At 55.8% G+C, this 22,912-nt stretch overlaps 6 protein-coding genes and 1 non-coding gene across 7 annotated transcripts; 5 read left to right on the plus strand and 2 right to left on the minus strand.

The window, feature by feature from the left end:
• Positions 1 to 437: 437 nt before the first annotated feature.
• On the plus strand, positions 438 to 9,427 carry DL89DRAFT_268781 (uncharacterized protein; the record flags this gene model as incomplete). Its single annotated transcript, XM_040888045.1, is given in 35 exon segments — positions 438 to 541; positions 597 to 942; positions 989 to 1,093; positions 1,143 to 1,428; positions 1,454 to 1,532; positions 1,561 to 1,618; positions 1,641 to 1,738; positions 1,767 to 1,972; positions 2,001 to 2,094; positions 2,194 to 2,352; positions 2,396 to 2,528; positions 2,581 to 2,732; positions 2,754 to 2,855; positions 2,895 to 2,973; positions 2,998 to 3,073; positions 3,168 to 3,260; positions 3,302 to 3,465; positions 3,505 to 3,540; positions 3,560 to 3,769; positions 3,822 to 3,953; positions 3,982 to 4,110; positions 4,130 to 4,400; positions 4,429 to 4,493; positions 4,516 to 4,532; positions 4,552 to 4,961; positions 5,041 to 5,210; positions 5,230 to 5,286; positions 5,309 to 5,637; positions 5,723 to 5,962; positions 6,022 to 6,208; positions 6,234 to 6,800; positions 6,820 to 6,911; positions 6,936 to 7,364; positions 7,393 to 7,861; positions 7,896 to 9,427. 35 exon segments carry the CDS (start codon positions 438 to 440, stop codon positions 9,333 to 9,335), a joined length of 7,584 nt encoding a protein of 2,527 aa, XP_040742096.1. The 3' UTR covers positions 9,336 to 9,427.
• An 825-nt stretch (positions 9,428 to 10,252) lies between these two features.
• DL89DRAFT_t106 lies at positions 10,253 to 10,324 on the plus strand. The gene has a single exon. It is a non-coding gene; the product is annotated as a tRNA-Thr (tRNA).
• Positions 10,325 to 10,569: 245 nt separating this feature from the next.
• Positions 10,570 to 11,838, plus strand: DL89DRAFT_268782 (UAA transporter). The gene has a single exon (XM_040888046.1). It carries the CDS (start codon positions 10,643 to 10,645, stop codon positions 11,795 to 11,797), a length of 1,155 nt encoding a protein of 384 aa, XP_040742097.1. The 5' UTR covers positions 10,570 to 10,642; the 3' UTR covers positions 11,798 to 11,838.
• Positions 11,839 to 16,003: 4,165 nt separating this feature from the next.
• DL89DRAFT_225233 (uncharacterized protein) lies at positions 16,004 to 17,500 on the plus strand (the record flags this gene model as incomplete). Its single annotated transcript, XM_040884740.1, has 1 exon — positions 16,004 to 17,500. The coding sequence occupies one exon, from the start codon at positions 16,004 to 16,006 to the stop codon at positions 17,498 to 17,500; it is 1,497 nt and encodes a 498-aa protein (XP_040742098.1).
• Positions 17,501 to 17,574: 74 nt separating this feature from the next.
• On the plus strand, positions 17,575 to 18,598 carry DL89DRAFT_30754 (uncharacterized protein). Its single transcript, XM_040890919.1, has one exon. The coding sequence runs from the start codon at positions 17,675 to 17,677 to the stop codon at positions 18,563 to 18,565; it is 891 nt and encodes a 296-aa protein (XP_040742099.1). The 5' UTR covers positions 17,575 to 17,674; the 3' UTR covers positions 18,566 to 18,598.
• Positions 18,599 to 18,654: 56 nt separating this feature from the next.
• Positions 18,655 to 20,270, minus strand: DL89DRAFT_294186 (uncharacterized protein; the record flags this gene model as incomplete). The annotated part of the gene is made up of 6 exons (XM_040890485.1): positions 18,655 to 18,780; positions 18,809 to 19,051; positions 19,089 to 19,143; positions 19,182 to 19,373; positions 19,418 to 19,860; positions 19,902 to 20,270. The coding sequence occupies 6 exons, from the start codon at positions 20,268 to 20,270 to the stop codon at positions 18,655 to 18,657; spliced, it is 1,428 nt and encodes a 475-aa protein (XP_040742100.1).
• Positions 20,271 to 21,909: 1,639 nt separating this feature from the next.
• Positions 21,910 to 22,689, minus strand: DL89DRAFT_215624 (UPF0014-domain-containing protein; the record flags this gene model as incomplete). The annotated part of the gene is made up of 1 exon (XM_040884290.1): positions 21,910 to 22,689. A coding segment is annotated over one exon (780 nt), but the record flags the coding sequence as incomplete, so codon positions are not given.
• Positions 22,690 to 22,912: the final 223 nt, after the last annotated feature.

The raw sequence follows: 22,912 nt of genomic DNA on the forward strand, positions 1-22,912 counted from the left end.
AGCCAGCCGAAGAGCCCACCAAGATCCTGCCACCCAAGCCTGACGCATTGGAGATCAGCAGCAGATACTCTAACCTGTTTGCAAAGACCATGTCGCCGTCGTCGCTGTTCTCGGGCGCCGTGCACTCGATCTCCAAGGGATCAGTAGCAGCACCTTCGGCGTCACGTGCTAAGGACAGCATCAACGCACAGTTCACCGCGCTAGACAATCTGCCCGAAGACCAGATGGACCGGGTGCGCGGATGCCACGGCAAAATTGTGCGGTTCTTTGCCCAGGAGACGCTGTATGCGCTGCGTGATATCAGCCCCGTGACTGTGCCGCTCTTGAACCAGGTCTGGCACACAATTGCGACTACGGGCGACGACGAAGTCCCCGCAGACAACCTTGAGTTTGCGCAGAACCGCAACAACCTTGAGTTCCTGATCCCACCGCATGACATGCAGAAGCGGCGGCATGCGATGGATCTGGTGATCCGCGAGCTGCTAAAGGACCATGGCTCGCAGAGCCATTATCCCATCGGCAAGCTGCATGAGCTGGGCGGGTTTGTGTACATGCGCGACATACGCAGTCGATCGGACCGGCTCAAGGCACGCGAGCGCATGCGGGTCAAACGAGCCGCCAGCGCAGCCTGCCGAGCCTGCGTCGGTTCTGTCAGATGCCATTCCGTCGTGGTTCCTGATCAAGCCCACGCCGGAGCTCGATGGCGTGCAGATCCTGACGCACAACTACTCGGTGATTACCGGCGAGTCAGCCGATAATGTCTTGGCTGCCACTCGCCAGCTGCTACGGATCGCGCTGCAGGCTGCAAACACGCGGCTACTGCTGGAGGAGATGGCAGAAACCCACTTGTGCCCGAGCATGCTGGTTGTGCCCGACCACAAATCGCGCAGAGAAAAGAAGGCAGGCCAGGCTGTTCTGCTGGAGTCGCAGTCAGACATGCCAGTGGCTACCGGCACGCAGCCAATATCTGCAGCAATGTCGGCAGCAGGCTACAGCGGCTACAGCAGTCTCCGCATCTGTAGCCACATCCGGCCATCCGCAGCTTGCTCCTGAGGCCTTGAGTGCCGGTGGCCCATACGACATCGCGTCCGCTGTTCAAGCCGCTCATTCCAAACAACCCAGACCACTACGTGTGTGACGAGCAATACATGGCCACGTTCCCGCTCCAGTATCGGACTCGTGCCAAAGTTGCAATCCAGACCGTCATCTCTGCTGGCATGGTCAACAACCGCATCGATAATCGGGAGAGCATGTTCTTTGTGCGCGATGGGCAGTCGATCTTTTATGCCAGTCTGGATGAAGGCATACTTAGTGATACTGACGGCACTCTGCTGGATGCGACGGTAGAGCCGGGATCAGCCGAATTGGCGCTGCCTGAGTCAGCAGTTGCAGAGCTCGGCCAGTCAACCAGCGATTCGGCGAGTCCAGGTATATGCAGCCGAGGCTCTACCAGGCAGTGGGGCTCACACCGTTGCTACAACGTCACCAGATCCATCGGCGTTCACGCCCTATGGCCAGGCCAATGCATGCACGTTTGCCGATACCTGGACTGAATGCCAGCACGCAAGCAGCAGCTGGTCTGCGCAAACGATCGCCGCTAGTGCCTACAGTCAATATAGTGCATCAGTCGACGTCGTCAGGCAGCGCTTTCCAGTCTTGTGACACGGACGGAGGCTGCGACGCCAGCAGGATCCAGCAATACGGCGTTCTATGCCGGCTCACCGCGGCGTGGTACTGGGTCCAGACTCGATATTTACCCGAGGCAGTCGGCGCAATATGCCTGAGACCGCGCCGCCATCGGCCGTCCCGGGCTCGCCAACCGGCAGTCGGTTCATGTTGTCCTCTTTGACAAATCTTCAAGGCCAGCGTGGCCGAAACTCGATCCCGGCGCCCAGCAATGTATCGAGCTCGTCTCCGCTAATGCCGCCGGCCTTGTCGCGGTCACCGACTATGCCTGGCACAAGCACGGTTCGTACGGAGTCACAGGACGAACCGGTCAGTGGCGACCGTAGCTGGTGATACCAGTCCAGTGAAGCCCCAGCCGCCGCAGTCTCCACATGAGGACAAGAGGGCAGATGGAGCCTGGCGAGGCAGGTGCCGCCGATGTCGATGGGCCAAAGAAAGGTCGGAATGCCCTGCATTGTTTTGCGCATCTACGGAGTGGAGCCTCCGCGTGAGGAGATGACGACGCAGCCTTATTCAGCAGATCGGCGAGCTAATCACGGCATTGGTGACTATGCCGTCCATCTCCGACTCTTTGGTTCGCCGTGTGCCCTTAAACAGTCAGGATGTCGGGATTCTGATGCCGCACTGCAACCCCGAGCCCACGATCGTCTACCTGCCGTTGCCACAGTTTGTGCACGATATCCGCAACCTCATCGCACATTTCCGCCAGGCGACTGGGTGATCTAATGCAGCCATTCTCGCCGTCACAGATTGCGCTTGGTGCAGTACGCCACACATATAAGCACCTGCGGCAGAGGCACTATCCGGGCGAATCGATTGAGGAGATCGAGTACGGTAGTCATGTGCCAGGATGTACTGCGGGATGACCTTGTCCGTGTCATGGATGGGTGGGAGGACGATGGAGAGCCCCCCTGGAACATGAAGCTTGGTGAGATGATGTTTATGTACAACTTCAACGCCAAAAGCTATCACCAGCCTGCGCCCGAGAAGGCCGATATCGGATCGGGTGTCGCGGTAGTCCAAGTTTTGCCGCTGAACCGTGACCGGTCGCCATCACACGGCATCAGGCAGACTGAGAGACCAGCTGGTGGTCACGAACCAGCGAAGCCAGCAGGGGCTGGGACTGGAGAACGTCTCTACATCCGGACAAGCAGGCGGCAAGCAGAAGTGTGAGCCAGACGTCGTCAGCTGCATCAGCGCTCTACTAGCCACCTCAGCCTCGAAGGGGCGCAGCAGGTGCCACTGATGAGTGACACGCTGGAGAGCCAGTCATCGCCTGAGCTCCTGGTTCACCACCACCGGTTTGCTCAGCGTCGCCCGTCGCACACGCCCTCGCCCTTGGCACAGTCTCGGTCTGGGTCGCGCACCAACGATAGCACCCCGCCGAGTTCATCGTGCAGCTCTGCCAGCGACACCGGCAGCGATGCCGAGCAGACAGGACCAGACACTCTGCCGATTGAAGAGCTGACAAGGTTGTTTAGGGGAGTACCTGCGACAGTTTGAGCGGGCACGCGGGCACCTGAAGCTGGATCCAGCTAAATCAGCCAACATGAACGAATCTGATGAAGGAGCAGGTCAATCGAGTTCAAGAACGAGCCGGTGTTTATGGTGACAGTGTGGACCAGGGCCACCATCCGCCTGGACCGTTTGCTCACGTACATTTCGCGCGTGTACTGGACTGCGCTCGGCGACTATGTATCTGAACAGATCCTTTATCCAGTGCTTTCAAGCAGCTGGGCATCCCATGCGACACCGCTGATGAGTCTGCCCGACCCGACGGTAGCACTGGACCACTCAAGCTCGCATATCAACGCCCAGCGGCCAGCCACGGTCTATGCGCAGATCGAGCAGGCTGTGACTGACGATCACCAAGCCATTGGGCCAGTCTCACACAGCACTGCTTCATACACGCGATGCATGCCTACCCAAAGCGCCCTGTACATTTACAGAAGCGTCCAAGCAGCAGGTGCGCGCAATGGAGGTGGCACGGCAGATGGCCCAGTACTGGGGCCGTGAGGACTCGGTAAAGTCTGTGCTCTACCACCGCCAGAAGCTTCCCAGGGTTACAGCCATCTCAGCAGTGGTTTGCCGAAGAGCTGCGCGGCGTGCTGGCGACAATGTGCGGTGCCATGAAGCCTGAGCTGTTCCGGCTGCTCGAGAACCCTCTGATTCTGACCGACCCAGATCAGCCAATCGTTGATCTGCCGACATCGCTGTTCCCAGCGTTCTCATTCCGACGCCGCGGAATGCGCGACAAGACCGAGCTTGTCTATGACATTTCTGGGCTGCCCCAAGGCGCTGAAGGGCACGCGCCAGTCATTCTGCATCATGAGCAAGCTGGCAGTAGCCGATATCATTAATCTTCAGAAGCAGGAGCAAGCAGCCGCATATACGTCACGATCGACAAAGTCGCACAGTGTGTCGGTTTCTAATCTGCAACAAGCCGGCTAGGCGGCCGCAGCGCGGATCAGCGGCAGCCAGGCCCAACAGCGGCGTTGGTAGCAGTGCACGCGGCACGCCAAACTATGCTCCAGGAACACAGGGATGGTCCACGCAGCAGCAGCAGCAGCCAGCAGGCCGCGGCGGTCGGGGCAGCCGTATGTCGTTAGCAACGGCTCGACATGGCAGCTCGGGCGTGAACAGAAAGCTGCCGCCGCCGTCCGAGTACAAACCAATCGCTGATCCTGATCCACCACAGATCAGTGCTGGTCCAGGTCCCGCACTACCTTAGTGCGCGGTAAGATTGCTTCCGGCAGTCAACCATTACCTGGCTGGCAATATGGCTGGTGGGCGGCGAGCTCGAAATGGTCGGCTTACAATGTCTCGCAGGTGCTCTGGCAGGCAGTGTGTGACCAGATCCGCCAGCGGACTGGAGCGCGAGAGTCGTCGCAAGCAGCTGCTGGGTATGATTGCGTCGCATATGGTCGGTGTCTTCCCTGGCTACGACATGACAGCTCTCAACAGCGGGGTCGTCAGCTCATGGCTTGATCGGAACGTGACGCGCGACATTATCAATAAGTTTGCACTTGAGACGCAGCTGTCGTGCGACGACCAGGTGCACTACTTTAACCTGGAAAGGTACATGTCACCCGAGTACATGCAGCTAGTTGGCATCGAGGAGGGGTCGGCTGAGCTCGCCATGATCATGGCCAACCCACCTGTCAGCGGCATGACTGAGAACGACATGAAGATGGAGCTCACTTTGCGCCATCTGCAGCCAGAGCATTTGCGGTGGGCGCGCAAGCTGACGTTCATTGACTACACGACAGCCCTACGTAGACACGCATCATCCTGATGCGCTGTTCCGAATGGGCTCACGGTTTATCCGCGCCTACCAGGTACGCGTTGCCCAAGTGATTCGCTACGACGAGCTGATGCGCATTGCTGAGCGCTGGCGCCGTCATGCAGCAATCAACAGCCTAGCGTACTCGCACATCGGGTACCCGCCAGCTATGATGTCGCTGGGCTCAATGACTGTTGACACTCACGAGTCTTCGGCAGATGGTCGCAAGGCGGCCGGGGACGTACACCATGGACGAAAAGACCGAAGAGCCGGAGCAGGGCGAGAGTGCATCAAAGGAGAAGCCGCCGCCTGCAGAGGTCTCGTTAGGAGGACATCAAGATGATCATGGAAAACGCCCGGCTGCTGCACTTTGTCTGTGCACCCTTGCCGCTGACCAGTGCTCTGAAGCCAAACACCCTTGATGTCCGTGGCTTCCTGCGACTGCTGTGTGTCATATCGGCGCTTTTGCAGAACCTGGCAGATTCGTATATCGACTATCTGTGCAGCACGGGGTATGTTGTCACGAAGCGGTTCGAAGAGCAGTACTCATGGAAGGATGCGCTCAGCTCTCTTGGGTATTCAGCCGAGCAGATCCAACGGTTTACGCAGCAGGCTAGCCTGAAGCAGTCTGCCAAGCTGCCATATATCCAAGTGCCACGGGCCTACCTGTTTGCCAACACTGAACGATCGAATCTTGTCACCGATGTTCGGCGTGTACCCAGCCATGCTATCCATCCGCATGCACGCATTGAGCCGATTCACTTCTGAATGGCGATCGGCTGTGCCTGGCTACGTCAAGTCGTCGGTCAATCCGCAATCGATCAAGCGATTCACGCTCGAGCTGTCAAAGTTCAAAAAGCTGCTGCACGCAAAGAGCTTTGTGTATGACTTCCAGCTGCGCTATGTAGCATCTCTCCTCAAGCCCCTTGCAGCAGACGACCTGCCTGCTAGTGATGCTGGTGATGACGAAGACGACGACGATGATGATGATGAGTCGACCAGCAAGCCACATATCAGATAGCAGCGATTCAGAGACTGACGAGTACGCAAAGGATAGCCAGCCAGATGGGCATTGATGGGCGCAAGTGGAATGCTCGGCTGAAGCGCGATATCAAGCGGACTGTAGCCCAGTCGCTGCACGTTCATGTCGATCTGATGCGGTTTTTCAATGCGCTGGCGCAGCAACGATACTACAGCACACGCTTTTCGTCGCGCCGCCTGGTACGCACGCAGTTTGCCGTCACGCATCCGTGATGTGTTTGAGTACTTCTTGGACCACTCGGAGCGCTACCACTACTACACCGCTGGTACAAGGCCCCTGATTGACCGTCACAATAGCCAGCCTGAGGATGCTGGTTCGCAGGATGATAATGCGTCTCTGTTCGCAGGCTGCTACCGGCTGTACGAAGGTGTGCAGGCCCAGCTGCAAGAATCTCAGTACGGAAATGCGCTGGGCGATCCATTGCAGATGAGCGGGCATATGGGGCTTTCGCCACAGTTTGGGTCGTCGCTGGGATTAGGTAGTCGCCCGCTGAGCTCGCTCCACCACCAGCACCTGGGTGTGGCCAAGGGCATCAATATTGCGGCATCCGCACCTGAGCCTGCGTTCTATATTCCGCGGCGCCGCAAGAAGTCGGCAGATCTATCACGCGCCGGAGAAACACTCACCACGCACCACCGCAGAGGATCAAGCATCATGTCCCTGCACAATGACGAGCGCCAACCAGCTGAGCAGCGCCGAGCCGCACCACCGCTAGCTGCCTCTTACGCAGTTGGGTCGCAATACCTGGAACACATGGGCAGGGCACACCATGGCCCGAAAGCACCATCAGTCGCACCTGAGTGTGCAGTTCTCGTCCAATCCGACAGTCCCTCCGCCGTCGCCTAAGCCTCCACAGTCATCTCTGGCGCTCACCTCCAGCATCGTACCTAGCACACACGGGTTACACACACCAGATGCCAACAGCATTGCTGCCAAGTCATTGGACTTTACTCTGCACGAGTATGCGGACAGTAAAGTGCATTTGCGCCAGAACGACTCGTTTGTGCGTGTTGCCCTGATGGCAATGACGCCTGACTGCGACTGCTGTCGGAAGGAGAGCGAGGCTGCAGCTCAACAGAGCAAGGAACGACAGCGCAAGTCGCAAGTCGACCTGGGTGCACTGGCAACCAAACCACACCACCGGCATCACCACCACCACCACCATCGACATAAGAAGCACAGGCACCACAAGCATGCAGCTGGCGATGGTGAAAAGGAGGAACGGAAGAAGCACCGCACCAAAAAGGCCGGTGACAATATGCTGGTTGACCACATCGATGATGTGTTTATCCAGACCATTCGCCCTGCAGGCCAGCTTACGCAGACCACCCGGCTTGGTGAGGGCCGGCCACCGTCAATCTCGGCCACCAACATCAAGCAGGCTCGAGGACGACACGTGCACCAGCCCACTAGACAGCGCTGCTCACGAAGCATCTGCATTTGTGTCTGGACTGCGGCAGACGCCGCTGCAACAGTGGATGCACTCGCTGTCAAGTGGCAACACCATTGACCTACAGCTTTCAGGCGACTCTGACGCATCTGCTGATGTTGTGCAATCCGACAATGCGCATTTGACCTTCTACATCATCGTTGATATGGACCCAGATACCACTGTTGGCCTGTCAAGCTTGAAGGATGAGGCTGTGCGCGGTCGCAATGGCTCGCTAGGGCCCCTGAATGAGCCGCCTGTGAGCGATCACAGTGACCTACTGCCGCTGCTGGGCAGAACTGCGGGTCGTACCTGCGACAAATGCCAGGAGGCTGTTAGAAATGGCAGACAACTTTGCTCCTTGCATCGCATTGCTAGTGTACTGTCAGCGGACATGCGTGACTGGGAGAGCAAGGGGCAAGTGTGGGGCCACACAACCAGACATTGTCATGGAGTCATCGACCGTAGACCCAGACGAGTACGACCGCGAAGACCCGGATATCCTGAGCTGGGTGCGTGCCTCTGCGGGGCGACTTGTTCGTCACACGTTTAGCGACTACCATCGCGACCTCAACTGGTACCGCATATACCACCATCTGCGTATGGCCGATCTGCCAGGATCGCTCGATCCGCATAGTTTGCGTGAGTTGATCGTCTTCCTCGAGCGCCAAGGCTGGGTTGATGTCGCCGAGTGTGATCCAGATATCCGGCAGCTACTGGACCTGGACCTCCCTACGCGTCGCATCATCGAGGCATTGCAGATGCGTTTGCGGCGGCTGTACTTTGAACCAACTCTGGTTATGTCGTCGATGCAGTCGGTGCCCAGCGAGGCAGGTGCCACACAGAAATCTGACAGTGACATGCATAAACCAACCCGGCGTCGCACCAGCCCCTCGCACCCAACTTGCACATGCAGTCATTTGGAACTCCGCGCGATCTCAACACTGAGCCTGAACGCAACGCCACCAGCAACTCCCATCAGCGATGCTGCTGGAGAACCCCTGAGCCGCCATTCGACGATTGAGCCGCACGAGACCACTATGCTACGTCGCTCACTGCCATCCAATCCTGTGTGCCCTACAGCCGCCATCGATGCCTATGGGCGGATTCTGCGCGGCCAGTCGTCAGACAATATTGACCAGGTTCTCCGGCTCTTGTCACCGTTGAGCCGTCGTCCAGCGCGCAAAATCCTGATGGATCCGGCATTCCAAAAGATTCTCAGCTCGTATATCCATTTGAGAATTGCTGGTAGCCCATGGTTCTGTCCCCAGCACGCCCGCACGATCACAGCGCCCACGTATCAATGGTCGCTGGTGGCCGAGCTCCCTGCTGAATCCCCCGACACTGCAGAGGCTCCAGTCATATCGTCAGCCGCACCACCGTCAGCCAATGTTGGTGTGCATCGCCGCATGGCGTACTTGCACGAACAGTCAGCCAACCCACCACTGCGCATGCGTCGCTCGCACGGTGCAAGCCGCAATAGCGCGTCGGTCTCGTCGCTCGGCGTGTCACCAGCCATCGGGGATGCTGTCGACCACCAGGCTGTGCATAGCTCCAAACAGAGCATCAGCTCTGCTGCTGTTCCGCATTCAGTAAGTCCTGTACGGCCCGAACGTGCACGAGTCGAGGCTCTTCCTGGCAGCCTACTTGTTGTTGACCCTGACGACTCTGAGTTCCACGCCCGCATGCTGCTGCTGAACCCATTCACGTTCCATGGGATTCTGGAGCTGCTGTTTGTGCGCGATGATATGTGCGCAGATGGTATGCGCCTGAAACACGTTAGGGCCATCTCGCGATCACGGCACAGAGATGGCCTGTATGAGTATGAGCGCAAGCATGTGAACCTGGTGTTCTCGACAGTATCTGCTGCCGCCTGGGACGCAATGGCCCTCTGATACCTGAAGAACACGTCCGCATGCATTGCTTTTTATTTAAACGCTTCATCTGCACTGGTTGAAATAAAGATAGCCTTTGTCCTATCCTGCTTATAATCTGCTATGTTCCCTGTTAAATGACAGTGGTTTTTACCTGTCATGTTTATGAATGAGTTACTGTCACATGCGCGATCAGAGTTACCTTTCTCATACGTGTGTCGGCGGGGATCACGGTCATATGCCTCATTGTCAAACCCATGTGCAGCTTGCATCTGGCTCAGCTGAAACTATCAGTATAAAACCAAACAGATAGAAAATAATAGTTGAAGGAAGAAGAGTTGGAGGGGATTGTATGATGGATGGCCAGGTAAAAACTGTTTAGTCATTCAACTTGGCTCAGGTGCTGAGAATCACTGGCTAGTTTTAGCAGATATTACATAGAGACTATGACCCACAGTACCAAATTCTGGTATGACTCATATTGCATATATTTTTTGATTTGATGATTCCCAAGGTAAGTTCATATTGATGAATAATATATCTATAAATAATAGCTTTAAATAATAATAACAATTAGTTATAAACTTGAATATAATTTGGTAAATATAAAAGGAAATAAATTATATTTTAGAATAGTTTACTGGTCTAAGAATGATCTCCAACATTGTATAGAGCAGATAATATATATGCCATATATTTTTCTATAAAGTTTGATGATAGATACCACATATACTGATATAATTAATATTTAGCTTACTATTGTCAAATTGCAGTTGTTTATATCTTATTTGACAATATTTGTGACATGGTGTTCACTTATCTTAAGGCTCTTTTCTAGCATTTTGGACTCTGGATCCTTTCCGTACAGAATATAATGCTCTCTTATTGTCATTATTTCAAAAATCAGATCCCTCGAGTTTGATCTAGTAGTTGGATCAGCCCTTATGGCTCAGCGGCAGAGCGTCTGTCTCGTAAACAGAAGGTCCTGAGTTCAATTCTCAGTGAGGGCACGTCTTTTTGCCTTTCGTTTTGACCTGGTCTGTCGTGACATACGTTGGTTGCAATTTATTTTATGTCTAGCACTCTCCACAAAATCTTCACTGCATGTCTGCGTGCCAATTACTGGTGTTTGGGCGGGCTGTTGTCTCGGCTCGGTCTGGCCAGCCTCGGTTCGTGACAGACCAATAGGCGATTGACATCAGGTTTGCGACTTTTAACAGGCTGAAGAAATAGGTGCAATAATCCCAGAGACACTCTCGCCCCTCCTTTCCCGCCTCAATTTGCATACTTTTACTTGTACCTCTACACTTCAGCGCATACCTAGTCAAATGCTCGACTTTCTCATTTGTGTGGGCGGCATATATACATGCTTCCTGACATGGTCGGCGATGCAGGAGCGAGTCACCACACAGACATACGGTGCCGACGCGCAAAAGTTCCAGTATACGATCGTGCTCAACCTCATCCAGGCGATGACGGGCAGTCTTGTTGGATTTATATATTTGCGTGTTGTGCAGCGGAAGGCCATGCTTGACATGTCGCGGCGGCGGTGGCTCCGATTCTTCCAGGTTGCATTCATGGCATCAGTGGCGTCGCCGTTCGGGTACATGGCACTGCGGTACATCAACTATCCGACAATGACGCTAGCAAAGACGTGCAAGCTAGTGCCGGTGATGATGATGAACGTTGTGTTGTACAAGCGCAAGTATCCTGCACACAAGTACGCGGTGGTGGCGATGATCACAATGGGCGTATCGGCGTTCATGCTGTTCAAAAGCAGCAGCAAGGGCAGTGCGAAGGCGACAGAGAACAGCTTGTACGGGCTGTTTTTGGTGTTCATCAACCTGGCAATCGACGGGCTCGTCAACTCGACGCAGGACCATATCTTTGCAGACGACAAGGAGGTGACGGGCCAGCACATGATGTGCCTGATGAATCTGTGCTGCAGCATTTTGATGGCGCTGTGGCTGATGAACCCGTTCAACCCGGAGCTGGGCAGTGCCGTGGCGTTCCTGCAGCAGCACCCGCGTGCGACTGTCGACATTGGCATGTTCGCCGTGTGCGGGGCGCTGGGCCAGTGCTTCATCTTCTACACGCTGGCCAAGTTTGGCTCGCTGACTCTGGTAACAGTCACGGTGACACGCAAGTTCTTGACAATCCTGTTCTCGGTGTTCTACTACGGGCACCCACTCAACGGATGGCAGTGGGCTGCTGCTGGAATCGTATTTGCGGGGATCACGCTGGATGTTTACAAGAAGCAGGCTGGAAGGAAGGCGCAGAGGCAGGTGCTGGTGGAGGTGACCAGTGATGAGAAGGCAAAGGTAAAGGCTGAGGATGAGCTGAGCGATGACGAAAAGCTGGCAGTGGACGGGCAGGCGAGCTTGTTCGTGCCGCCCCCGCTCGGCAGCAAGGTAGAGGGTATCGAGCAGCAAATTGGCGATCTACGCCGTCGTCAGCAAGCAGTTAGTGTCGCGGCAGCGTGAGAATGCGGCTGAGTATAGATATTTTTGGGTCTGGCAACATATCTTTATCTTTATCTTTATCTTTCCCTATATATAAGATTTTATAGTCCAAAAAGTGTCCGACCGTCAGCTAGAACCTTTTGAATTGGTTAGAAATAAAACTCTTAAGATCAAAAGGAGTTTACAGAGCAAGTCACTCAAACCCATGTTGAAGCTTAAGAGTTTTATTTTTAACCAATTCAAAAAGGTTCTAGCGGACGGTCGGACACTTTTTGGATTATAGAATCTTACTAGAAATACTCTGCTCGCGATGCGAGCTCGGCTGCTAGTCAGCATGGGTTAACACGTCGATAAGGGCATCACGGCGAACCGGTCATTTGAACGTGTCGGATGGTTGTTGGTGCAATGTCGATCATGGACATCTCCTGTCTTGATGGCCTGCTCTGCGTAGGCGCTTCAGCGCTGGCTCGCTGCTGCTAGCAGCAGAATCGCCTGCTGCTGCTGCACGCCTCTTGCGCGACCTCTTTGTTGCCAGGGTGGTGCCAGAAGCATCAGCAGCAATGGCCGTAAAGCGATGGAACCGTTCAGGAATACTGCCTGAACCACAGAGTGACTGGAAAATGAGTCTGAAGTTTAGAACTGCTGCGAGATCGCGGTTCAAGAGCCGAGACGAATAGGCTCGCCTGTATTGTGCCATGGCCCGCTTACATGACTCGCTTGTACAGCGGAGAAGGCCATGGCACTTCACAGTTGGGTTCTTCGATCTCTGGTAGGGCCGCGGGTTGGGAACACACCGGAATGTCTGCAGCGACTTTTCGCAGCAGAACGGGCACATCGACGATGTCCGGAATTCGTCGATCAGATAGACTTCAAAGCCATGGTTCTTGAACTTGTCGCGCCATCCCTTGCCACGAATCGGCGCATGGTGCCGGGCCATCGGCGCACTCCAGTTGCCCATGATCAGCACTGGATCTGGACCGAACTTGCTCCGGAGTTTTGCGGCAAGCCTGTGGTCTGCACGGGCCTGGTTCATGAATGAATCAAGGCGCAGCTTGCGGTGAAGCGGGTACACCTTGGGACTGGTACTGACACCTGGATGGGCCTTCCAGCGCCTTTGGTGCTGCTTGTTTGACTTAGTGGGCTGCTGCTCTGGTAACCTTCGCGCTGTCATCGTGCTGGCATAAAACGGTGCTAGGATACACCGCACAGATGCACGGGCAGCAACGTAGGCACGGAATTTTGCTGGGCTAAGGGTCCGGCAGCAGTGCTTGGAAAGCTCTGCCTCTGCTCTGCGGACAGCATCTTCTGGGACTTGATCCTTTGTAGCTTGATGAATCCTGTTGTAGTGGCGCAGCTTGAGCTCCTTATTGCGCTGCTGTCGTGTGTAGCGGTAGAGCATTTTTTCACCCTCTTTTCCATTGCTGCTATTTTCGTGCATCATGTATAGCAAATTGCCCCGACCTGGATCGATGAATACACAGCGGCCTTTCAGATTCTGCAGCTCTGGCTGTGGGATCTGGTGGATATAGCGACAGTCAGCTATAGTACTGCCTCCCACAGCATCACCTCCTGCAACATCGCCTGTAGCATCGCCTGTAGCATCGCCTGTAGCATCGCCTCCCACAGAATTGCCTCCCGCAGCATCGCCTCCCGCAGCATCGCCTCCTGCACCATCAGCATCTACTGCACCATCAGCCTTGGATATCTTGTCTTGTAACAGAATGCATATCGTTACACCATCTGTTGTCGCCATTCCGTGGAATTTTCTATCACCATGCGCCTTAAATGGCTTTGATGTTAGATCTGCGACCCGGCCCCACACATCCCACACAGGTTGTGTGATCCCTTGGACCGGGTCGTGTGCACAGACTGGGGGTGCTGATGCATATGCATTGTTAAGTGCTGCAACAGTGTCTGCTGCTGCTGCCGATGCAGCAGCAAGTGAATCAGCCGCTACTGCTGCAGTTGCTGCAGTGGCCTCTGTTGCATCCGATGGCATCTTCGCTGCTTCGCGTGCAGCCTTCTTGGCCAATTTTTCGCCCTTTTCTGCTGCTTTCCTTGCCTCTGTTGCTGCTCTCTTTGCTGCGTTGATCTTGGTAACCTGCTCGCGTGTTTTCGAAATAAACACCTGCTTGATTATTTGGCTGTCCAAGCGCACATGGCCTGGGATCCATGATGTCCGCAGAGGCAAGCATTGGGGAGGAGACTTGCCAAGCTGCTCATTCTCGATAAGCTGGCATAGGCGAATGTATGCACGCAGATGCTTAAGTGGATTTACCTTGGCATCATAGTATCGGCTGTCTTTGGCGAATCTGTACTTGGCACCATAGGCATTAAGGACTGGTGCCAGCTTGTTGTAGATTGCAAGCATCGGTGGGGTGAGCACACTGAGATCAGGGTGTCCTAGAGGCAACTGCCTGGCGGAGCTTCTGTGCAGGGTGTATAGATACACACTTGACATGCATTATTGAACTCAGCCTTGGACACATTGCCCATTGTACTGTGCAGTGGTGTTTTTGCGGCTGCGAATATCAATCAATTTGGCCAGAATCCGCTGTAGGCAAGTGCCATAGTGCAACACAATGTTGTTCTTGTATGCTGTCATCAGCTCGGTATGCCAACGTATGTCGTTACCTGATTCATTTCACGTATGCCATGTAGCTCGATATCGCCATTATGCAATAGATAATCATAAATATGATATCTAACTACATCACCGAAATCTGCGCTCGACAGTTCTGACCTATCCTTCCGGTTGACGAAATCCTCGGCAGATATGACAGTCTTCGCCTTCAGGTTGCGATAAATGAATAAATAAATGAAACGAAATAATCCCTTTTTTCACAAGTATTGCAGGGTCAAAGGCATCATCGTCAGCTAGTTGATGGAGTAAGTATCCATCGTGCAAGCATGTATGTATGCTCTTTGATGATATTGACGCTGTGTACAAATTGCTCTAGGCGGGGCAACATAGAATCACGGAAGCCAATACCACCAAGTGATGTCTTTATGATCAGTAGCGCTGCGGGTAATATTCATTTGAGAAATTCAATAGGCAAGTAAGAAGAGAAATGATGCTGTTCAGTTTTGCTTTATTGCGTATGCATAGCATTAAGAACTTTTTATTAAAAATGATCTGGCTTGCATGGTTCTTGGGGCCCTTAGCACTGATACAGTCTCTTGAATCAGTCTATACAGACTGGGTCCGTATTGTGGACCCAAATACTACCGCTTACTGCATGTTCATAAGACAAATTAATTTATAAAATAAACCCACAAATATTGCATAACCGCTAGAAGAGCTATATGGCCTTATTCAATAGATGCTCATAAATAAATATCCTAGAGTGTTGCGCAGCTGGTGATGACCACCATGATGACGCCATGGAGGTTATCAGGCCGACCGACAATGAGAGCAGCTCTTGCACTGAACCAATGGAGATATCCTAGTGGAGACCTGTGACTACTACAATAACAACTTGTCGCCCCTGGTTTCACCGATGAGGTCAGATGCCGCGCAAGATCAAAAAGGAGTTTACAGAGCAAGTCACTCAAACCCGTGTTGAAGCTTAAGAGTTGTATTTTTTTTATTCCAATTCAAATAGGTTCTAGCTGGACGGTCTGGACACTTTTTGGACTATAAAATCTTTATATAAGGTAAAGATTGCGCTAATTAAATTTTGTAGCAATACTCTAGCACATAAGCTGAGCTAGGGCAGCAAGGCATAAAGCAACAGGCTGTATTTGACAATATTGGTTTTTTTCATATACAGTTCACTCGGCAACCCTAGATATGCCATTCCAGCCACATATGGACTCTCTGGTGCTACTCCATGGTGCAGCGGCAAATTTTGTGTGCGAGCACTGCGGTGCAGTGTACCACGCCAAGAGTCGATTTTCGGAGCATCTGATGGAGCACTACCATGGGGTGGTGGAAGAGCGGCTGGATTGAGCTCGGCAGCGTCCTTGGCAGGCCATTATGAGACAGAATTGGGAGGTTCGTTCAATAAACGCGTGAGCGGCCGGGTTCTTCCGCTCTCTTGGCTGTGCAGCAAGAGATTTACCTTGGGACTTGGCTTTGATTTTTCGGATGAGGGACCTGTGCCTCAGGCGCGTGCCCAGAACAGAAATCTAGGTACGAAAGCTCAGAGCTAGGCGAGCCCCGACAGCCTTTTCTATCTGTCGAGTAATTGTATCTCTATTCAACAGATTATTCTCACTTTAAAGATGGCGAATGCTAATGACTTGTCAGTGCTGCTGAAGCGGCTCGAGCGGGCGACAGCCCGTCTGGAGGAGATGTCTGCAGGACGTGCCTCACAGGCCAAGGCGGCGGGCAGCGGCAATTCCGGTGGGCTGTCTGCAGATGCAGGGTCGGACCACCCGGCAGTGCGCGAGTACGACAGTGTGATTGTGTCCCTGGCGGAGGAGTACGTGGCATACTCGTCGCAGATCGGCGACGTGGTCGGCACGCAGGCGGCAGCGGTGCAGCGGCTGGTGTCGGCGCAACGCAACTTTGTCCGGGTTGCAGTGCAGACGCGTAAGCCGGCAATGGAGCAGCTGTCGTCGCTGCTTGGGCCGCAGCAGGCGGCGATGACGGAGGCGATCGCAATGAAGGACCAGAACCGGGCGTCGGGGCTGTTCAACCACCTGTCGACGGTGGCCGAGGGCATTGCGGCGTTCGGGTGGGTGGCGGTGGAGCCGACGCCAGTGCCATATATCAACGACATGAAGGACTCGGCGCAGTTCTATGCGAATCGCGTGCTGAAGGAGTGGCGCGACAAGGACGAGGTGCATGCCAAGTGGGTGCGGGCGTTCCTGAGCCTGCTGCGTGAGCTGGCGGTATACGTCAAGCAGTTCCACACGACCGGCGTGGCGTGGGCGCCCAAGGGTGGCGATCCTGAGGGAGCTATCCAGGCGCTCTCGGGTGAGGTTGCTGCTCCGGCTGCTGCACCAGCACCAGCACCGGCAGCAGGCGGCCCACCACCACCACCGCCTCCTCCCCCGGTCGTGTCTGACTTCAGCGATGTGCAGGGGAACACTAGTGGAGCGCAGCAGAGCCGCGGGGCACTGTTTGCAGAACTCAGCAAGGGTGAGGGCGTGACGAGCGGGCTGCGCAAGGTGGACAAGAGCGAGATGACGCACAAGAACCCAGCGCTGCGCGGCAGCGGCACAGTGCTTGATAAGGCGAAGCCTGCCCCGGCAGCGGCGGCAGCCAAGGCAGCAAAGCCCAAGGGCCCGGCGCGCAAGGAGCTGCAGGGTAGCAAGTGGATTGTGGAGAACTTTGGGGCAGAGCAGGTCACGATCGAGGCGACGGATATGAAGCAGACGGTATACATCTACAACTGCACGGGCACGACGGTGCAGGTCAAGAACAAGATGAACAGCATCGCCATCGACTCGTGTGTCAAGGTGGGTGTGGTGTTTGACGCACTGATGGCGTCGTGCGAGGTGGTCAACTGCCGGTCGGTGCAGATACAAGCAGTGGAGACGGTGCCAACCATCCTCATTGACCGTACCGACGGCGCCCACGTGTATCTGTCAGAGGCAGCGCGCGACCAGACGCAGATCACCACTGCCAAGGTGTCGGAGGTCAACATCTCGTTCCCCTGGGAGACCGAGAACCCCGAGGACGACGACTTTGTCGAGCAGCCCATCCCCGAGCAGTACCAGACCACGGTCCAGAACGGCAAGCTCGTGACCACCATTCTGGAGCACACGGGCTAAATCGTTATATCTACATTTTACCAAAGATATTCAATTGCTCCTTTTTGCTAGCCAGCGTGGGTCTCCTGCACCCACAAAAAGGATCCTAGCGCAGCCTGCGTGTATTGACTGAGTTGGCTGGTGGTATGTGAGCGAAAAACAGCTTTTTTCCACACTACCTGATTTTCTGCATCCATGGCCGACGCTGCTGCCAAGAACAAGATCCTGGTGCTGAGCCGCGCCTCCGTGAACACTGCAGGCCTAGTCAACGAGGTTGTGTCGCGGCCGGCGCTCAATGCCGACCAGAGCGGCACCATCGCACAGGTTGCATGGACCATCAACACAAAGTACTTCACCGCGCCCGTCGAGCTCTGGCTCGACCACACCGAACCACTCCCACCCGCACATCAGCAGTTCATGCAGTCCTGGCTAGCCGACCCGTCAAGCGACAGCTCTGAAATCCCCCTCGAGGAGAGCATGCGTGAGCTGCACATGCACCTGGGCGAGGTCACTGATGGCGTGGTGTTTGTGTTCGACCCAGCCCAGCCGCAGACATTCCTCGATATTCTGCCGTGGGCCGGGTTCGCTAAACACCAGATGCCCAGTATTCTGCTGTGCGTGGCCGTCCGTCGGCCCGGCTGCGAGGACGACAAGGACCGGTGGTTCCGGTGGTGCACTGCCAATGGCTGGGAGTGGGTGGATCTGGTCGACGACCCAGTCACCCGTGTCCGCGAGGCACTCGAGACCAACGAGTGGGCCACCATGCAGATGAAAAGCACGCGCGCAGCCGACCCCACACCTGTTGACGAAGCCGAGCCGGCAGTCGCTGGCGGCCCACGGCCGGAGGACGAGCGGGCAGGCGGCGAGTGGGACCAGTTTGAGCGCATTGCCAGCCAGGTCGATACACGGCGCGTGGCAGACCTGAGCAGAGAGTTCTTTGCCGATGGTATGCAGGATGGCGATGAAATGGCAGCCATGCTGGCCAGGATACGCGAGGCAAAGGACGAGATTGCACAGATAAGCGATCCGGAGCAGGCGCGGCTGAGGGCGGCAGAGCTCGCACTGGCCATTGCCAGGGAAACATAGACCATCTTGGGACCTTTAAATACATGAGGCGAGAGAATACGCAAGAAAAAGAGGATTCACATTACATAGTATCACGAGCAGAGTTGTGTCTAGAGGTGGTGGCCGGGCACCAGGAACAGCACCAGCGTGATGACCACAGCGATCAGGGCTGTGACCGCTAGCTGCACCGACGCCTTTTTCAGGTGCGAGTCCTTGATGTGCCGGTCGCGCACCGGCTCGAACCGCCAGGCCACCGGCTCGAACCTGCCAGTCCAGCGCCAGCACCGGGTCGATGCGCGACACTCCAGCAAACCCAAGCACAAAGCCCGGCCACAGGCACGCAATGGGCAGCCACCGCCAGCCCTTGGGCGTCACGTCCAGGAAGATCAGCGAAAACTGGAATGTCAGCGCAATGAAAATCAGCGCCAGCCCCAGCGCTATGCGTGGTGCCGCCGTCGCCCGCGTCGTGTTGTGGTAAATGCGTTCGCGCAGGAACCGCGGGTACGACTCAGTGCCGCATCACCTCGTACACGTGACGCTTCACCGGGGCAAACAGCTCCGGGTCGATCCGCCGCTCGCGCTCAATTCCGCACCGCAATCTCGTCGCGCATCTGGGCACTCAGCAGTCAGCTCGCACGGCGCCCCCGACTGCACAAACTGGAAGAACAGGCGCTCGGCCGCTCGCCGGATCTCCGCCTGCGTTGCCACGCCCTCCTTGGTCTCGCTCTGCGACGGCGCCAGCAGCGGCAACTCGGTATTGTCGCCGCTCACCCGCTCCGCTGCATCCACCGCCTGCGCATCGCCCGAGAACAGCCGGTCGGAAAAAGCCCTTGGTGCCAGCCCGCTTCCACCTGGCGGTGGCCTCCGGCATACTGCCCATGGTCCGACCGGCAGATCTCGTGCTGCGTACACGCGGTCTGCGCACCTGCCACTGCGGTCTGGTGCGACAGGCTCGCCAGATAGCTGTCCAGCTGCTGCGTGTCTTTGTCCAGGTTGCTGACCGCCGAGCTGATCCGGTTGCTGGCCGTCAGCTCCTGCCTACTCGCCTCGCTCGGCGCCATCGCCAGGATCCGTGCGCTGGCCTCAACCAGACTGATCCGCCGCGCGTTACCCGCCGCCTGCCGGCTGTTCGGCGAATACACGTTCAGCGGCACCGGTGGCAGCGTGCCTGCATACGACCGGCACAGCTCCTCGTAGCTTGCCAGCGCCAGCCAGAACTGCAGCTCCTGCGCTCCGCCTTCCACCTCCGCCAGGTACTGCCAGTAGTTGAATAGGCACAGCGGCGCCTGCGCCTTGCGCGTCAGCATGTCGTCCACCTGTTGGTAGCGGCCGGAACATATTCGTTGTTGTCCGCGACCCCGACCCCGCAAACGCCAGCCGCGACCCCGGCGGTGGGATGATCGCTGGATGCGGGTCCAGCAGCGACGTTGTCACCGTTGTTCCGGTCAACCGTCTCCTCAAACGACCGCTGCCCTTGCAGCAGTCCGCGTTCCAGGTGCCGCGGCTGCGCTGCCACTGCTGGTGTGTTGCTGTTGTTGTGGTTCGTGAAAAATGAGCTGGCGCTGCTCGAGTACGCCAGGTTGAGCTGTGGCCGTCTATTCTCTGGCGAAATCAACGACGTCGCAGTGTCCAGCAGGCTGGGACGCGTGTCTACGTGCAAGCTGTCCCCTGCGATTTCGCTGTCTGCTGCCGTGTTGCGCTTCCGCTGCAGTTTGCTGTCTGTCATTATAGTATGTGAAGGGGGATGAAAGGGAAGCCTAGTGTAGTGCGGAAGGTGAAGAGAAAAACCTTTGGCTGCTAAAAGTGTCCCTGTTTTCGAACTGGGTGTCTATTATAGATTGCCCCGTGGCCCAAGGTTGGGTAAAAGGGAAAATAGAGAGGGGGGCTGCGTTAGTAAACTGGAAAGCCCGAGTTGAATTTTCAAAATGCGAGCAGTAAATTCGAAATCGAATAGAGCAAAAAAAGAGAAAACGATGGTGCTTGGGCTGAAATTGGTCGAGGTTGCGCACAAACACGCGCTTTGTTTTCTCATCACCCTCACAACAATGGCTGATGTGAATTTGACGCAGGAGAAAGGCGGATAAAAATAAACTCGCCATTCTGCTTCAAGGCCTCCTCCACACTGGCATGTGTAGCATGTGTAGCATATGCACTCAGTGCGGGCCGTCCCACCATGCCGTGGCGTATACCCTACCTGCTGTGTGCTTTCTCTCAAAGAAAGTCTGCTACTGCTCAAAGCGTGAAACGTGTATATTTTGCTTGAAAGGTAGGGGGTGACCTGTGTGCGGAATATAGTGGTGCTGGGTCGCGGGCGGAAATATATGGTGGCTGCAAAATATAGCGGAGGGGGTAAAGGGGAGACAGGTAGAGGAGGGGAAGGTCGAAATAGAGGTTTTGAGGGAGAGGGGGCGGAAATAGAGGAAGAAATGTAATAGAATCGTAGAGCTAAAAGAAAGAAAAAATTTCGCTGTCTGCTCAGTGTAGCACCAGTGCTTGGCCATCGGGTCGGATTTTTCGTCGCTGTGTCCCTCAACGCCCGCTCAACCTCCCCCACTGCCCAAACTACAACCACAGCTGCTTTTTGCTCCTTGTGAGACTGTCGACGAGCAGATTTTCCATGGCACTGCGAGCTGGAGGGATTGATCGACCACGCCCCGGTTTGGGAAGCGGTCCAACGCAGCTTCCCCAAGCGGTCCACACAGCCGATATGCAGCCTGGGTGGTGTGATGCCCAGCCTGCACTTTTATTGTTCGCGTGCGGGCTAGGGTTTTGTGCGGCTCTTCCGGTTGCCAAGCCGCTTGCTGGTCCGTCCGTGCTTGGCTCTAGGACATGCCACAATGCTGCTGTCGCCTGTCAATGACTGCGGCAGCACGCACTCAAAGCCCGGCGGATGCGGAATCACAATATCGGTCATATCGCACGCAAAGTCATAGCACACAACCTGCTTGCCGTTCTGCTTGCGCAGCGGGCAGCACGCGCACCACTTGACCATCGCGTCTATGTCTGCCGTGCAGCTGCCTTGCCGCATATGCCGGACAGTATCCTCAATATCCACCGGCTCAGGGCTCCCTTCACTCTGCACGTCGATTAACAGTGGCGCGCTGGCCGCATTACTGCTGGATTCGCCCCTTCTAACTCTCTTTGACCGCCTGCGCCGCGGTTCGCTGGGCTTTGTCGGTGGCACCAGGTACGCTAAGTACCGACTCCTCAGTTTTAAGCGTGTCAACCTCAGATGCAGCCGCTGACACCCGGCTTGGACTGCGCGACAGGTACAGCTCAGACTTTGGTCGGCACCCGGCACGGCGCAAGGCTGCCCGCGACGACGCCCGCGACACGCTGCCCGACTCGCTGCTCTCCGCCTTGATCTTCCTAAATATGAGCCGGTCGAGCCGCAGTTTCGGCGACCCGTCAACCAGCGTGAACGCGCAAAACACCACCGCAAACAGCGTGCTGCTGGCCGTCGATGCGCTGATCATAAACAGGATGATCTGCTGGTACCGTGCCGCCTGCAGCACATCGGCTCCACCCAGGATCCACCCGGTCATCACCCCAGGGATCGAGATCAGGCCCGTAATGCTCATGTTCGTTATTGTCGGCAGCAGTGCTGTCCGCAGCGCCTCCACGACCACTGGCTGCGTAACCTCCCACCGCGTCGCCCCGTAGCACAGCATCGCCTCGACCCGGTCCCGATGCGTGTCCAGCGAGTCCATCACCGACCCCATGCCAATCGATACTCCGATCATGCAGTTACCGAACAGCATGCCGATCGTCGGGATGAACTTGGTCGCCGTGTACGCTGGACTCATGTTCAGCGAGTATGCGTTGCCGAACAGCGCAACCATCAAGGCGCTGCCCATGATCGCCGCCAGCGTCCCGTGGAACATCCACGGGAACCGCCGCTTTGACCGCCAATATGTGACCTCGAACGCCGCCAGCACACCCAGCACTAGCGTCATCCCGAAAATATACACCGGGTTCTGCGTCAGGAATATCTGCTTCAGAACCATGCCTAGCACCGTCAGCTGCACCACACAGCGCACTGCCGCCACAATCAGGCTAGTGCTCAGACCCAGACCCAGCCACAGAGACAAAAGCACATTGAAGCCGAGAAGTGTGGCTGCAATCCCGACGTTCTGCCAAGAAAGCTGCTGCTCGGGCTCGGTCGGATCTTTGCCGCCGAGAATATGCAGGGTCATCGGGTCATCCAAGGGAACGTACCAGCGCAGTGACCAGAGCCAGCCGACCACTGCATGCAGCGGGTACAACATCATCAGAGCGTGAAAGAGAATATAGCGTTATAATGCAGAGAAAAAGACCGGTTAATAGTAGATGGAGAAAATTGCGTTGGGTTAACGCTGACAGTTAAGA

The sequence above is a fragment of the Linderina pennispora genome (assembly GCF_002104995.1).
Source record: "Linderina pennispora strain ATCC 12442 chromosome Unknown DL89scaffold_10, whole genome shotgun sequence".
In the NCBI taxonomy this organism is placed as follows: domain Eukaryota; kingdom Fungi; phylum Kickxellomycota; class Kickxellomycetes; order Kickxellales; family Kickxellaceae; genus Linderina; species Linderina pennispora.

What these genes read in the sequence shown, in the direction of transcription:
- DL89DRAFT_268782 (XM_040888046.1), top strand. Translation starts at nt 10,643, where the DNA reads ATGCTCGACTTTCTCATTTGTGTGGGCGGCATATATACATGCTTCCTG.
- DL89DRAFT_30754 (XM_040890919.1), top strand. Translation starts at nt 17,675, where the DNA reads ATGGCCGACGCTGCTGCCAAGAACAAGATCCTGGTGCTGAGCCGCGCC.